The sequence below is a fragment of the Emys orbicularis genome, chromosome 1 (assembly GCF_028017835.1).
Source record: "Emys orbicularis isolate rEmyOrb1 chromosome 1, rEmyOrb1.hap1, whole genome shotgun sequence".
NCBI lineage: Eukaryota > Metazoa > Chordata > Testudines > Emydidae > Emys > Emys orbicularis.
The window spans coordinates 163,836,024-163,852,952 of record NC_088683.1 but is presented as its reverse complement, the minus strand read 5'-3'; the positions used below and the strand labels follow the sequence as shown (position 1 = coordinate 163,852,952).

The 16,929-nt window shown below is 48.8% G+C and overlaps 1 protein-coding gene across 1 annotated transcript in view; it reads left to right on the top strand.

Annotated features, from left to right (window-relative positions):
• BOC (BOC cell adhesion associated, oncogene regulated) overlaps nt 1–16,929 on the top strand; it is a 38,031-nt gene that overhangs the window by 7,518 nt on the left and 13,584 nt on the right. Inside the window, exons 3-7 of the mRNA XM_065415004.1 lie at nt 9,606–9,752; nt 10,438–10,581; nt 11,106–11,399; nt 12,228–12,500; nt 13,114–13,403. Coding sequence (XP_065271076.1) covers nt 9,606–9,752; nt 10,438–10,581; nt 11,106–11,399; nt 12,228–12,500; nt 13,114–13,403 — 1,148 coding nt within the window. The remainder of the gene's footprint in view (nt 1–9,605; nt 9,753–10,437; nt 10,582–11,105; nt 11,400–12,227; nt 12,501–13,113; nt 13,404–16,929) is intronic.

Below are 16,929 nucleotides of genomic sequence, written 5' to 3'. Positions count from 1 at the left end.
TGCTTTTTTTGGGGGGGGGGGGGGGGGGGAGGCTGCTGGACATACATATTGGAAACACTCTAGGACCAGAGAGGGTCATTCCTTCATGCCCTTTCAGCTTCTAGAAACGAAAGTAGCAGAGCAGCCCTCAGCGTTGGCTAAGCACATGGGAGCAAGCCTGGTGTTGTTGCAAAGTGCCAGTGGGCTGTGACCCCTGTTCTGGGGCATGTTTGGGGTCCCTTAGGAATTTGCAGCTGTCTTCTAAAGAAAAACCCATTCATTTTCCTACTGGCTGGACCTCTCAGCTGATGACTCCCCTGACGCAATGGAGGGGGAACTTCATCTCCATCTTGAAAAAGCATTTGCTCGCTTGACTCGCCTCTGGCTACAAGGCCTGGGGTGGCGTGAGGGGGGGGAGGAAATGAAAACACAGGTGGCGCTTCCTGAGTCAGTCACCAGAAGGGAGGGGCGTCTGCCGCGGAGACATGGCACGTTGGTCGTGATGTAGCACGGAACCAAGCTTGGAATGTGGTGTGGGGGTTGGGCGGGATGTGGGGACGTGATGGGATGCTAGCATACGATGAGGGGTGTGCGCGTGAGGAGCTGTTTGAAGGGGATCTGACCACTGCTGCTGGGGGCAGGGGGTGACTCTGAGAGGACAGGAATGCATGAAGGGGGTGGGGAGAATGGGATTGTGCGCGTCTCGCTGTGGCACTCGGAGAGGGCTGCGTCTGTTACTCCTCACAGGGAGGAGGCCGACAACTGGGACATGGCTTAGTGCAGGAGGAGAGCTCTAACCCCATGGGGTTCTGGCAGCCAAAATGGGGATTAGTGAGGAATAACTACCCCCCCTCCCCACTTTGTACTGGAGGAGCCTCAGTCCTTGCCATTTCCTGTTCTCAGAGGCCCTACTTCACTCAGTGACCCTTCTCCACCCCTGGCGTGAAGGCAGTAGGGAAGGCTCAAGCCCTTGGGGCCTGTACTTTTTAGTTCCACATGGTCTCCCACTTGTGTCTGTCCGATCTGATCTGTCTAGTCCATGTACTTACCTGGCCCCCTTGCTGTAGTACCTGAGGGCCTTAGTTCCTCCAAACGAGGGCTCTCCTACTAGTCCTAGGATGATTCTTCGCCCTGCCCATTGCCGTGCTGGCAGGGGCATGAGCGCACAAGCACAGACAGAGGCTGGCTTTCTCTCTCTGTCCACAGCCCATCCTAAAGAGAACAAGAGCTGCCCCCATTTTTCTTAAAACGGTGGCTTCAGCACAGTTGGAGCTCAGCCATCCCCAGTGCCCTCCATCTGATGGTCTCAAAGCACTTCATGGACAGTGATGAATTGGGCTATCGCAGCTCCCCAGTGAATTTTAATGGGCAACGACCGTGAGTAGGGGAATAGAGCAGTGGTAGGGTCTAGCATGGGATTTGGGGATAGGAAAGCTGGTGAGGCAGGTAGGAGCTGGCCGGATGTGGGGAGCAGAGCCAAATACAGACGGTCAGTGAGTGTTGGGGAGAAGCTGTCACCCGCAGCTTCTGCTGGTCTCAAAATTCCCCATCTCACCTGCCTGCAGAAAGGAGTCCTTGGGGTCCCTCCGGCTCACGTGACACCCCCACCGGGCCAGGCCGGGTAGGTGCGATAGTACTGGCACTTTTCTTTGCAGCAGCACCTCAGCGCAGATACGACCACACTGCCCCTCTGTTTGCGAGACCTGTTTGTATGTAGGTTGTGAGTGCGCACAGGCAAACATGCCCCAGGGGAGGCAGGTTTGAACTCCAGAGGCCTGGGTAGAAGCCATTTACAAATACAACTAAACATTATTTGTGGGGGGTGGACATTTACGGGAACAATCTGGCATTAAACTTTTGAATAACCAATTAGTCAAAATAATATATTCTGTGTCCTGTGCTTTAAGTTCCTTATCTTTCCCTTCTCTTCCTCTCTTGGTGCCTCTCTCCTTTCTCTGCTTGCCATGGCTCCCCACTGCCTCCCCTATCACTGCTCTTGGCTCTCTCCACTCCCACCCACTTCCTCACCCTCAGCTCCCCCGGAGACCAGGCTGTTGGGCTGAGAGATGAAGGGAGGAAGAGGCGGTGGTCCCCCTGTTCCCTGGACTGGCAGAGTAGCTGCTGTGATATCAAAGGGTGGTACTCCTGGAGGTCTGGGGGTGGAAGGCCCCACTGACATTTGCCCGTCTCACCGGCCTTTGGCTCTGCACCCTCCCGTGCGGCAGGGAGATATTATCCCCGCTTTACAGATGAGGGCAAATGAAGCACAGAAAAGCAAAGCGACTCATTGAAGGCCGCACACCAAGTGGGTGGCACAAGAAACCATAAACCCCAGGAATCCCCGACTCTGAGATCTGTGTGTTAACCTCAAGACCATCCTGTGACGGGTTCCCCCCTGGGGTGCCACCTGGAACTGGGGTACCACTGAGCCCTCTGACCCACCAGCCTGGGCTCCCTCTCTCACTGTGCTGCTGTGACAAGCTGCAGACCCGCTCCCGGTCCTACACTTCCTCCAGCATTCACCCAGGTAGGGACACACCCAGCTGCAGTTACATACAGGCTCTCGGACCAGCCACAGCATGAATCAATAATAGAAGGGCTACAGCCAAGGTAACTCTCAGCTCCCCAGGCATGCACCTCCCCTGGAGTATAAACCCAGAATTATACTGTCTGGCACTGCACAGGGATTTGTACAGTGTAAGCTCATAGAGTTTGCGCCACCCTCCTCTCCCTCCTCCCCCCCAATGTGGAGAGGAAAATGCAACAGCCTTTGCCCCTTGAGCTACGATTTCCCATGCATTTCACTCACTGGTTTAGATAAAGCAAAAGCAAGTTTATTAACTACAAAAGATAGATTTTAAGTGATAGCAAACAGATCAAAGCAAATAAACAAAAATGCAAACTAAGCTTAACATACTAGGTAGACTGCATATGAATTAGCAGTTTCTCACTATGAGAGATGTTACCAGCAGGCTTCCAGATTCTTAAGGGACAGGCTGCACTTGGTTTATAGCTTGGAACCCCAGGTCTTTCATACACAGGCTAGAAAATCCCTTTCGCCTGGATCCAGCACTTCCACCAGTCCAGTCTTTGTTTCTCAGGTGTTTTCAGGAGTCCTCTTTTGTGGGGAGTGCAGAACCACAGATGATGTCATTCCCTGTCTTATATAGCTTTAGCATAGGGCGGGAACCTTTTTGTCCCAAAATCAGTTTGTGGAAAAACACTGACATCCCAAGATGGAGTCCAGAGACAAGTGGCCTGATCACATGCCCTTGCATACCTTGCTGAGTCATAGCAGCTGTTACTTACAGGCTGTGTGGAGTATTCTCAGGAAGGTTAAGTTCTTCCAGGGTCCATTGTCTTTGCTGATGGGCCATCAGCACTGTCTGGCTTCTTCATTGTTGTACTAGAAAGGCTAGTTGTGGGTGTCACCCAGAGTAAGCACGATTGAAATACAGATACATAGTCAATATTCCTAACTTTAGATACAAAAAATGATACATGCATAAAAACAGGCTAATCATATTCAGCAACTCCTAACTTTTCCAATGATACCTCACATGACCTGTCTTGTACAAAATGCATCATCATTATGCCATAATCATATCATCATAATATCACTGAAGAATATGGGGTGCAGTGTCCTACTTGCCCGTCTCACCGGCCTTTAGCTCTGCACCCTCCCGTGTGGAAGGGAGATGATAGCCCTGCTTTAAAGATGAGGGCAAATGAAGCACAGAAAAACAAAGCGACTCATTGAAGACCGCACACCGAGTGGGTGGCACAAGCATCCATAAACCCCAGGAATCCCCAACTCTGAGATCTGTGTGTTAACCTCAGGACGATCCTTCCCCTCTCTACCAGTGGCATACCCAGGTGGAAGGAACAGGGGGAACGATCACAAAAAAAGGCGCCACCCGCTGCGGCGCTTTTGCTCACCCAGCAGCGCTTTTACTGACGGGGCGGCGCTCCGGGTCTTTGGCGGCACTTCAGCGGTGGGTCCTTCAGTGCCGCCGAACGCACCCGGAGAGAGTGAAGGACCCGCCGTCGAAGTGCTGGAGCGCCGCCCCGTCAGTAAAAGCGCCGCCGGGTGAGTAAAAATTAAAAAGGCACCAAGAAATTGAAAAGGCGCCACTTGTGCTCAGTGGGAGAGCAACCGCTGCCCCGCTCCCCCCCAGCTACGCTACTGCTCTATACACCCAGCTCAGTATCTGAAACACTGTCTCTAATTGCAGAAATCTCGTCGTTATTTTCCATGTCCTAAAGAACTATGTTCACTGGTGAGCTGCTCTGCATCTGAGGTGTTGGTCTGTTCTTTCTCCAAGCTCACTGGCTCCTAGGCCTCTCTCCTCTTCTGGGTCTATAAACCCCTGCCAGCACTGCTGGAGCCTGGGCCTTGGCTCTGAGATCGTAATTTGGCCGTGATTAATTCAGACCACCAGGGTGCACATTAATTTTCCTGATGCTCGTTTATATTTTGATGATCAGAGAAGTATGTGTGATATGGGCAGGCAGACTTCTGCTTCTCTCCTTTTCTACACCCTCTTCTGTTTGTGTCTCTTCCTGTTTAATCCCTTGATCAAATGTCAGAGGAGAAAACACCCAGCACCCTTCCCCTCCCCAAGGGTAACATTTATTATCAGAGGAACAGAATGTGCTGCATGTTAAGAGTTAACCTTCATCTGGCTTTAATACTCAGTGGAAACATGGCTCCCCTTCTCCGCTTGTTTTAAAGGATTAATCACATTTTTGAAGTTCACTCTTATTCCTGCTTTTTATTGTTATTATTTTAAATTGAATGATGCCAGGAAATTCTTGAAGTCTTGAGCACGTTCGCTGCAAATCATTTTTATGACATTGCTAAACCTCTCCTTCTCTTTTCAACCTTCTCCCTCCTTTCTCCCTCCCCACCCCCCGCTTCTCGAATCTGGGCACTAGAACCGTCTCCAAACAACGTGCCTGACAACTAATACGTTTTACATTTGGGAAGGTTTTTCAGCACATTGCCAAGGGAGCTGGTTTTTATTTAAAATTAAAAAGAATCTTGCTTTAATCAGAAAGTCTGTTTTGAGACATTTCATGTCACTTTTCCAGGACTGTGGGTGGGAGAACCTTGGAGCCAGAGTTGTCTTTGCTGTTGGAGAGCTGGTATAAATCCCAGAGAATGAAAACACATTTTTCCACTCTCCCGGTCTGCCAAGGGAAGGTCATGTGTAGTCTGCGATCCACGAGCTCTTCTGATCCCTGCTCTCTGAGCTGCCTGAGGCTGTGCGGGCCTTGGATTTGTATTGGTTCCAAGGAACAAAATAGTTGTGTTTGTGATAATGGCACGCTTCTGCGCAAAGTCGTGGTGGTGTAGGTCATACTGCGTTGCTGTTACATTATGCTTTGAAGAGGCAATGTGGTCTCATTTCAATGCAGGGTCATGCCACTCTGAAGAAGTGTATCAATGCTAAGTCATGCTAGGGAAGATGCAACTTTGAGTATTGTTGCAATGTCATAGCATATTGCTGCAAGGTGCTGAAGATGCAGGATCCTCAAAACACAATGCCATTACCTGCTTGACCTAGTGTGCCAATGCAAAGACATAGCATCACCCCATAGCAGCTGCTGAAACCAAATTCCTGAAATAAATGTTCATCTCTTTAACATTCCTGTGAGCTGGGCTTGCAGGACTCAGGAAACACTTGCAAACATTTGCTAGAAGAGCCATGTTCTAGTTTACTTGCAGTTGGTCGGAGCATGCTTTCTAAACATGGGTTGATTTCATCCACACTGGCTGGTCAAACTGTTACCAGGAACCAGGCTAGCTAGAACTTTGTTTAAAGCACTTTCAAACAGGTTGGTTCCCGAACTTGGTGTAAGGGCTATAGTAGATGCATCTCCCTGCCCTATGAGTTGAGATGCACTGGCTCCCAATGCTACTATGTTATAGTGTACATATAGGCTACAGGAGCATCTGCACCAGGAATGGGTTTGGAAATAGGTCTCCTGGGTTTATTTTGGTTTATCTTCTGGTCTTTGATGTTGTGGGTTTGGCAATTCTGCCACTACTAGTCTGGGACTGGAATTGTCTTAAACTCAGCTGCATTGCTGCTCTCAGCTTCTGAGTGGCTAGCGTAGACTTGAAGCGCTACCTGACTCAGGCCATTTCACCTTGGTATCTGCTCCGAGTCTTCTGAGTAGTAGTAAAAAATAGAGAGAGATACTTTCCTGCTCTCCATCCCCACCCCTAATGGGTGTAGCAAAGTGTAGAGGGTTCATACTGAGTTCATCTGAGTCCTAAAGTCTCCTTACAGAGACATTTCCATGGTGAGGCAATGGTCCAGCTGGTGTGTCTCTGAGGTCACTGAACTTTTGCAGGAAGGGTCAGCTGTGCAGGGTGGTGGAGGAGCAGGTTCTGATGAGAAGGGGTCAGTCAGCTCATAAAGACTAGCAGAGAGTCCTTGCAGTGTTTCCATTATGGCCTCTAACTCTTTGCCTCATGTGGAGTTGGTTGAGAAGTGCAGCTGGAAGAATGTAGACAGCAGGGGAGAAGGAAGGTGGAGGACTGGGCTGGCGGGTGGGGGCGGTGAACAGCTCTGTCAAAACATTCTCTCCTAATGGATTTCTCAAATGTACCAGCAGGCAGGTGTCACGTCAAATGCCTTCCCTTCTGAAACCTGATCTGTTCCTCTTTGTCTGGTACTCTCATCTCTCTCAAAGGCACCCTCTGTTGGGTTTTTTTTAGCCCCCAGGAACGTGGTGTGTGTTCAGGGCATGGTGTGGGTAACTGGGTCAGCAGACAAAGGAACTTGGCCAAAGTTCGGTTCGTAGCCAGTCGTTAGAGCCTTTCTCCCTCTCCGGTATCTTTCAAACTCATTTTAATTTTTATAGAGACCAATAATTCCCTTCTATTTTTTCTGTGACCTCCCCCCCATCCCCTCCAACAGCTCCCCAAACAAACTGGGGGTGGGGGAACCTTAGGACACAATAATAATCTAGTGGTAAACCAGCCTGTGGCTGTCGAGTGTTTGACTCGAGCAAGAATTCCCTGTGCGGAGATGCTTAGTATTCAGGCAATGGAAGAGTTTGAAGTGGTGGTTGTGGTCACAAAAGTGGACTCTGAAAATGACTTTTTACTTCCTGTTCCATATTAATTCTTCTCCATTTGCTTCCAGATCAAATCTTTCAAGTCTGTGAGTTGAAATACTATGATCTTCCCCCTCCCCCCCATTAGGGTTACCATATTTAAAAAATAAAAAAAGAGGACACTCCACGGGCCCTGGCCCCACCCCTTTCCCAACCCCTGACCCCGCCCCAACTCCACCCCTTCCCCACCCCAACTCCGCCCATTCCCCGCCCATTCCCCAAAGTCCCCGCCCTAACTCCCCCTCCTCCCTCCCAGCCACGCGAAAAGGGCTGCCCGAGCGCTACCGGCTTCACGGTTTGCCGGGCAGCCCCCAGACGCTGCGCCCCCGGCCGGCGCTTCCCCAGCGCAGCTGGAGCCCGGGAGGGGAAGCGCCCAGCCGGGGGCGCAGGGTCTGGAGGCTGCCCGGCAAACTGTGAAGCCAGTAGCGCTCGGGCTTCGGGCAGCCCCCATGCCTCCGGACCCTGCGCCCCCAGCCGGGCACTTCCCCTCCCGGGCTCCGGCTGCTGTGCTCCTCCCCTGACTCTTCGGCTCTGTTTAAGAGCCGAGCACTCCGGCTTCGGGCAGCCCCCTTGCCTCCGGACCCTGCGCCCCCGGAGCAGAGCAGCTGGAGCCCGGGAGGGGAAGTGCCCGGCCGGTATTTTTCCCGGACATGTTCGGCTTTTTGGCAATTCCCCCCGAACGGGGGTTTGATTACCAAAAAGCCGGACATGTCTGGGAAAAACCGGACGTATGGTAACCCTACCCTCTATGCCCAAAGTTTGCCTTCTAAATCTCTTGAATCTATCTATCTACTCCTATGCTCTCATCTGTCTAAACCAGTGGATCTCAATCAGGTCTTCCAGGGGGTACATCAACTCATCCAGATATTTGCCTAGTTTTATGATAAGCTACATAAAAAGCACTAGCGAAGTCAGTATAAACTCAAATTTCATACAGACAATGACTTGTTTATACTGTTCTATATACTAGACACTGAAATGTGAGTACAGCATTTATATTCCAATTGATTTATAACTATATGGTAAAAGTGAGAACATAAGCAATTTCTCAGTAACAGTGTGCTGTGATGCTTTTGTATTTTTATGTCTGATTTTGTAAGCAAGTAGTTTTTAAGTGAGGTGAAACTTGGGGGTACGCAAGACAAATCAGACTCCTGAAAGGGGCACAGTAGTCTGGAAAAGTTGAGAGCCACTGGTCTAATCCATCTGTTTGGGATGTATAGCATGGGAGGATGCATAGCATTCATCACCATATTATCCAGGGGCTGAACAGTTAGTTTAGATCCAGAAAGCATTGTCCATAGTAACCGTCACACTTGATCCTGCTCTTTGTCTTTCCCTGGTATCAGCTAAGCAAGCTTTGCCCCACTCCCACCCCCGATTTGGTGTATACCAGCTGTCCGGAGATGGCAATGGCACTGAGGACATGTGAGGTGAGAGAGAACCCAAAACCCAGTTTGAGTCTTTCACAGTTGTACAATTCTTCCCCCAGATGCAACCCAGCAAGTTCCTAGTGAAGTCAGTAGGAGCAGTGAATGCATAATTAGGGGTAGAACTGAATCAAGAGGAGGAAGATCTGGGCAGCAAATATTTTTACCCATTTCCAGCACCTCCCATCCGAGGATCTCAGAACACCTCACAGACATTAATGAATTAATCCTCACAGCCCCCACATTTTCTAGTTCAAGACCGTCCTCCCCACTTATCAGAAGGGGATGTCATTTTCTAACCATATTTCAGGTGTTCAGGCGAAGTCAAAGGGTCATGATGTAATCCTCTCTTCTGTATTACCCAGCCTTTGAACCCTGTCTGCACACAATGTTTGTGGTAGCTTCTGGGCAGCATGGCTACAGTTATGTTTGAAATGGCACTTACCTTTCGAATCTCAATTTTCAGTTGCTCAGTAAGTTACCTTTTAGGGCTGGGATTTCTCATGTTCATACACATCCCAGAAGCAGTTTATTCACAAAGTTTCTTGATGAGCCCCTTTTGGAGCTATTAGGTGATAGAAAGGAGCAGCGTTCTGACACCAGCCCAGTCCCACTCATCGCCGAGGGCACCCCTTCAGTACCATCCATTGCCAAGATGCACTAAACTGGGTCCTGACTCCAAACCTGAGATGGTAAAGGTCAGACCTCAGGAAGAGGATACTCTTCGCACCAAAACCAAGATCCAGAGCGTGACTAGCTTTGTGCACTGAGCCAGCCTAATCTGTATGGACATGGAAGACCTGCTCCATGGGGGTGTCAGGAAGCCAAATCAATATTTGTAAAGCTCTTGGAAGTCCTAGGATAGAAGGGCCCAGTGTTAACTATGTGCATTGTCTTGTTCCCCATTGTGTGCTTTACTCCAGCTTTGGAATCTAGCTGAATTACAAGTTTACGTACTGAATGTACCTCAGGTTGTTGGGGTGTTGTTGTTTTTTTACTTCTTTCCATTAACTCCTGAATTTCCCACCCCAGTGCTAAGACTTACTGTTACTGTCCTCTTAACAGAGATCAAAGACTTCAAATTTGATGGCCAGCATGTGATTGAAGTGGATGAAGGGAACACAGCTGTGATTGCATGTGACCTGCCCGAAAGCCACCCCAAAGCCCAGGTGCGCTACAGTGTGAAACAGGAGTGGCTGGAGGCCTCCAGAGGTGAGCTGCATTCAGGGAGGGGAGGGTCCCTCTACTCTCTTTGCTACCCCATGCTTCTGTCCCAGTGAGCTCTGTCACGTCTCCATATCCGCTGGCTCTGCCTTTACCCTTCCCTCTAGCTCTCCAGTCTTGCAGAGAATAAGCCCTCTCTGCCCACTGCCTAATGTATGTCTCCCCCACAGTTGCTCCTTTCTGAGCCACTGCCTGGCCTCTGTGATGTCCCCAGGCAGCCGTGCCTGAGGGAGCCAGGCTCAACAACAATTTGCAAACAGAAAAAAGAGGGGGCCTGAGTTGAATAAATCCTAAGCTTAATTTTGTTAAAATGAATTATTCGCCCCCGTGAGATGGGTCAGAACCAAAGCCCCGTCTCTGAACCCCTAAAAACTTCCCAAGGGTTCAGAAATCCAGGTCTGAACGTTGCCACTTGAGCCCATCTGTACTTGTGACACTTCAACTTCACCAGAAGGTCCGTTCATCTCCCTCCTCCCCAAATCAGTTCTCGCCTTATCCCGATTCTGAGACTGAATCAGCTTATTTCCAGGAGAACCGTGCTCTCTTTCCCTCCTCTTTGCCCACCTTCTCCCTTCCCTTTGCCCAGGCATGTTTGAAACCTACTGCTGAGTTGTTATCTGGCTGGTAGAATAGCTCCTCACAGAGAAAGGTCCTCTCTTCTTTTCCCTTACAGACAACTACCTGATCATGCCATCTGGGAACCTTCAGATAGTCAATGCCAGCCAGGAGGATGAAGGAACGTACAAGTGTGCTGCCTACAACCCCGTGACCCAGGAAGTGAAAACCTCCGTCTCCAGTGACAGACTCCGCGTGCGACGTAAGATGCCTCCCTTTAAACATTCTGGGTTCCTGGCCTCCAACCCATCCCTCTTTGTGTGTGCGACGTTATCTTTGGCACCTCTTGACTGTTGAGTGTTTACTTTTGCAGCCTCTGTGTTCTATTATTGTAGCTTTATGTATGGACTGCCAGGATTCGCTCCTGGAAAACTTCCTTTGCAGCAGATGGTGGAGGGCTGTAGTTTTCACAGTAGAAGGTCGAGAGGTCTGTTCTCTGTGCTGCATGCGCATGCGGCTACCCCGTGGAATTGTTATACCCGCTGAGGAGCATTTAGACCTGGGAGCAAGGGTTTGAACTTCACTGCTTGACTGGGTCCTCTGCACATTGGTCGCATAAGAACTACCAAGTTTCTCAGCCTGCATGGTGCGTCCATCTGTCCTATTGTCCGGAGGAAACAAGTGTTCTTGGGGTGCCGCTGCCCCAGGTCAGTGCTCTGTACAAGGCACTGTTCCCATTCGTAGGAGCTGCGGTGTCTTATTCTTTTTCTTCTTCCACCTCACCAGGCTCCACAGCAGAGGCGGCACGGATAATCTATCCCCCGGAGGCTCAGACCATCATCGTCATCAAAGGTCAAAGCCTCATCCTGGAATGTGTGGCTAGCGGGATCCCGCCTCCCCGGGTCACCTGGGCCAAGAACGGCTCCAGTATTTCTGGCTACAACAAGACCCGCTTCCTGCTCAGCAACCTGCTGATCGACGCCACCAGCGAGGAAGACTCCGGCACCTACAGCTGCATGGCTGATAATGGGGTGGGCGAGGCTGGAACCGTGTTCATATTCTATAACGTTCAGGTGTTTGGTGAGTAGTACTGCAGCTTTCCTCCCGTCTCCCCAGAAAAGCCCGGGCTTTCTCCTAGCGCCTGTTTCAGAGAGAAATATCTGCCCCACCTCCATTATAATGTGAAGTGAATCCACCCTCCTTGCTGGCATCTTTAGCGCCAGTTTTAGTGTGAGGTGATGGATTTGCCCCTGAGGACCCGTCACCTGCCCCTTTGACCCACAGGTTCCACTGTGAGTCTAAGGTGGGGGACTCCCCTTGGGGAATCCCATCTCCCATTATTTATATTTCTGCTTTGGGTACTTTATAGCACCCATTAGTGTAGTATCTAGCGCTTTCCAGGTACATTGAAATCTGCATGGGAAGGAACCCTAGCGGACTTCAGAGTCTCTGGATAAGGAGGCTCCATTTGAGGGAAGAACGTTTAGGAAGATAAGTCCCAGATAATTCCGCAAAGCATTTCCCCCTTCCGACAGGCATTAGCTGGGACTTGAACGGATTTGGTTTGAGCGAGCTGTATTTCATCCAGGCGCTGGTCTCCTGTAGGCATCAGGACACCCTTGTAGTGGCACTGGGGGAAAATGGGATATACAGCTGTGTATCATTGACATACTGTTGACACTGGACGTGTGGCATCTCACCACCTCGCTGAGTGATCTCCTGTGGAGACTGGAGAGGAGGGGCGACAGGGTGGATCCCTGGGGGACCCATCAAGGAGGAGGACTTTTCTTGGTTGAGGCTCGGTTTTCCAACCCCTCTCTCTGCTAGAAGCAAATGACCAATCATGGTAGTGCTGTGCTCTCTGCTAGAGCTAAAGCAAGTTGTTGTTTCATGGTTTTTGCCCTACAGAACCTCCTGAGGTCACCATGGAGCTGTCCCAGCAGATCATCCCCTGGGGTCAGAGTGCAAAGTTCACCTGCGAGGTGCGAGGGAACCCCCAGCCCTCGGTCATGTGGCTGCGCAATGCCGTGCCTCTCTCCTCCAACCACCGGTTCCGGCTGTCCCGTAAGGCCCTGCGGGTGATGAGTGTGGGGCCTGAGGATGACGGGATATATCAGTGCGTGGCAGAGAATGAAGTTGGCAGTGCACAAGCCATGGTGCACCTTAGGACCGCCCAGCCTGGTGAGTCTTCAGTAGAGTTCACAAGTTACCTTTCCGCAGACATCGGTGCTTTAATTCAAGGGGCTAATGTACAAATAAGTGACTGGAGTATGAAAGGGCTGATACCTCCTTTCTGTCCTGCTTGCGTTTCAGCTGTCCTGCTCTTCTAGCAGCTTACCTCCAAATTGCTAGGGCACCCCCAGCTGGCTTCTCACTAGGAGACATGGAGATCCTAGTGTAGGAGCTGGCTATGTTACAACAAGTGCCACTTGTCTCCTTCGAGTTTTATCATGACAGGAAGGGCTGGGGCCCCATTGGGCCTGTCTGTGGTAAGAGGTGCTACAGAGTGATAGGAAGCTGCCTTCTGCAATCAGCCCCAGTGTCCATGTGCCCCATTGTTATTGCGGGAGAGAAGGAGGGGTGTGTTATAGTTATATGTCGTTCAGACAGAGTGAAATGGATGCAGCAGCCTAACACCTCTTGAGAAGCTTGGCTATGGTTCCTCTAAGGTTCATGGCACCAGGGCTAGCAGGAGAATTTAGGTAGCTTCCTACTATCTCTGCATTTACTGGTGATTTAAAATGGCATTTGTTCTGTCTGCCCCCTCTCCCTCCACCCCCAACTCGTATTTCAGGAACAACTATGAAGCCATGGCGAGACTCCAGGTCGGGCTCAGCTCAGTCCCCCACGCCACCGTCCAGCGACAAGGCTCTGAAGGAGAAAGCCATGCTGCAAAGGCCTAAGCCTACTGCGCTGGAAGCATCTCTCCAGTGCATGACTAACAGAGGGCAGGTGTCTCCGGCTGAGGCGCCCATCATCCTCAGTTCTCCCAGGACGTCCAAGACGGACTGCTACGAGCTGGTGTGGAGACCGCGACACGACGGCAGGGCCCCCATCCTTTACTACACTGTGAAGCATCGCAAGGTACCACCATGCTGCTTCTATGTTTCCATCACTGATGTTCTGTAGGTGAATTTGTGACTGGGCTGAGCAGTTATCTAACAGTGCATTCCAAGTGCAGCCACTCACCTCATGGGGGCAGTCACTCACCCTTGCAATCAGATGCGCCTTTCCTGTAACATTTGGTTTCTTCCTGCTTTTGTTGCTGGGATGTCCTAAGTTTCTGAAACTAAGTCTCTAGGGAAGAGCGCACATTGACTCGCTCTGTAATGTCCTGTGCCTGAGCCAAATCACCCAATGACAACTGACTGCAAAGGCAGAGAGCACTCCTTTGCAGCTCCTTGGTGCTACGGAAACATTTAAATAATAATTTAAAGGTACAGAATGCAGGCAACAAAATTACAGTTCCTTTTCATTTGCAAAACCCAACAACGTTAAATGCATCCACCCCAATCCCCCACTAACTAAATGGTGCTGTCCAACAAATAGCAAGGCTGGGACATGATGTGCAAGATTGCTATGCTGACAGGTACGGTAGCTGTCCTAATAATCGTAAATCTTCAGGGAATGTCCCAAACTACCTGTTTTTCTAGGCTTTCTCCTGGAAGCCAATACATGACAAGATGGTGAGCACACAAACTACCTGGTGGTGTGGGGTGAACTGTTATTGCTCTGGTAACTCTCCTTGCCTTGTTTCAGGGATTAACCCCTTGTAACATCACAAAATGTCTTTGACCAACCTAATCACTCATGATGCTGCTCCTCCTGGTGTGAATCATTGCTGGGACTTTCAGACTGATAGGCCAGAGAAAAATTTCCACCACTTGCACCCTAGAATGTTATTTTAACACACCAGGTTATAAGTGTTAATTAATATTCAGAATGATGAACCTCAAATTTTCATCCTGAAACACAACTCCTGTTCGAAATGCAAATATACATGTTCCTTATGTTTGTGCGAGTTCAACTCTGGGCCATAAATTTCGATAGGGCCCGCTGGGCTAAGGTGCTTCATTTTGGGGGGGAGGTGTCAAAAACTACAGAGCCCAAAATCCGGCAGCCATTTGAAAATGTTGGGACACTGTCAAGATAAAAATTCTACTTTTTTTTTTTTTTTTTTTTAATTAAAAAATTCCTTCCTAGTTTTAATAAGTTAGAACGTTGGGGGTATTTTTTTTGTAATTTACTGCTGCTATTCATTTACTTGTTGCATTTCCTTCATCACGGACAGAAAACTGATATAGATTTCCGGTTCTAACACACTCCAATTCTGTTGTATTTGGAGGATTTCAAATTTCAATTACATATATATTTTAAAAGTGTCTATTTCCCCAGAAATGGTTAATTTCATGAAACCATTTCTAGTATAAGACTTTATAACCCCTGAGAACATCCTTGCTTTTTTCCTAAACAAAACTGAAATCTGGGGCGTAAACTAACCATGTCTCTTTAAACAGCCATTTAAAATAAAGATGTGAGATGTCAACACAAGATCTAATAGAGAGAGGGGATAAAACCTTTGGATCATTGAGTCTTTCCATCTGCAAGGACAAGATGCAGCCCCCAAATAGCATTGGAATGAAACCAATTCTGCGTGTGATCTTAGCTTATGGACTGCAGTTTGTTCTTGTTTTGTTTGTTTTTTCAGTGTTTCACCTGGAAGGTCATTAGGACAGAAAAGGTTGCCAAGGGTCACTGCAGTCTGTACTAACACATTTTCAGTGTAGTCCAAATTCTCAGTTGGAGACTCTTCCTTGTGCCTCTTAGGTCCCTACATATGGGGTTTAGCCCCATTAACCCTTAATTTGCTGTCATTTCTGTGACTGCCAACCCAAGGGATGTTTAGAATTAGGTTTTATAAAGATCCAGATTTAATTAAAACTAATATGAATAGAAATATTTGTGTGTATGGGGGGGGGGGGGGGAGTTATTTCAATTTTAAAAATGTATGTGTATGAGAGAGAGAGAGAGAGAGAGAGCACATGAGATCTAGTATGTTGGAAACCCATATATGTCAGAGCGGTGCTAACCTAGGATCTGAATACCTGCAGTTCCTATTGACTTCAGCTGGAATTGTGTGTGCTGAGTGCCTTTGAAATCAGGCCCCTTAGGCTATGAGAGTGAAACTGAGCAGTCAGTGGAAGGAAATGCAAAAAAGTAAATAAACAGCACAAATAGTGAAAAGCAAATAAGATTGTAAAGATTCTTTCTGTTGTGCTAACTTCAGCTGCTATTAATGATATATAGACTTTTACAACCAGTATGCGATTTATATCCACCCACATTTACTCACTCTATAGACACAGGAGCAACTACTCTACTGTTCTACAGCCTAAGGGAAGTCAGTTCCTATCCAGTCATTATCTCTGTTTTTAATATTCTTCTTTACACACACCCCAGCTCCTGCTTTCTTGAATGTAACAGTCCTGAGGGACCTCTCTCTGGCCTCGCAATCCCACAGACTCTGTAATAAAAATAAAACTGGGTAGACTTTAATCCATCAGTGTCAAACGCTCAGAGAAGATAAATTACATTGCAGAGGCTTGGCATCTCCGTGTCATCATGTTGCCTGCACTGCCACTGCTCCCCTCCATACAGGGTCACTGAGGTGTCCCGCCTGCTTGCCTGCACAATATTATCCTTGCAGTTGCAGGTTCCCCTCTTTTGGGAACCATGCTTTTTGGTTGGGACGGGAGGAAGGAAAAGAGAAAGGCCTCCTACTCTGTGGTATGCAGCATCTAGACCTGGCTGTTCAATTACACTGAAAGATGAAGCTGTGTTAAAAAACCCTTTGGAGGCCATGGCCGTATGCTGCATATTCCAGAAGAAAGCTATGTTGAATGAACACTAAGGTTGCACGGTGAAGTTCTCAAAAGTCAGGAAATACCAGAGATCAGGTCACAAGCTTAACTCCGCCCCCTTGTTCCTATATGTCTCTGTTCAGTGTTAAACTAGAGGGTCACATAACCTCATATAATGCAATATAGCTTTAAATAGCACTGACTGTCTTTGCCCCGTTCTAGGCAGCATGATAATGTCTCTCCTTAGCCATTGGCTGGGTGTTTCCAAGAAGCCTAAGGGAGTTAGGCACCCAATTCCCATTGAATTTCATTTGACAAAGCCCAGCCTTAAAATCCCCTTGTGCAGACAGTTTTGTTTTGTATCACTGGAGCTGACCCAGCTCTCTGATGTTCTCTTCCTTGTTGGTGCATCAGTGAGGCCCTCAGCTAGAGTGTATGCAGCACTGGGAGGTGGATTTAAAATCCCACTTCCCCTGCTGGGGGTATTGCATTGAATAACACTGAGTCCTTGTTAATGGGCACTCCCTTCCTGCACTAGCAGGACAGGTGATTTTAAGGGTCCAAGGACTGTAATTGTTACTCGTTATGTACCGAGCCAGCAGGGGGTGCTCAGCATTTCACACACTGTAAGGGGAAATTATTGCATGGTATTTGATTTCCCCTGAATTTCCTGATGACTGAATAACAGATGTAAAGAGCTACACCCTGATATTTGGTATCTGAAGGCTGATGGCCATGGGGTAATGGCG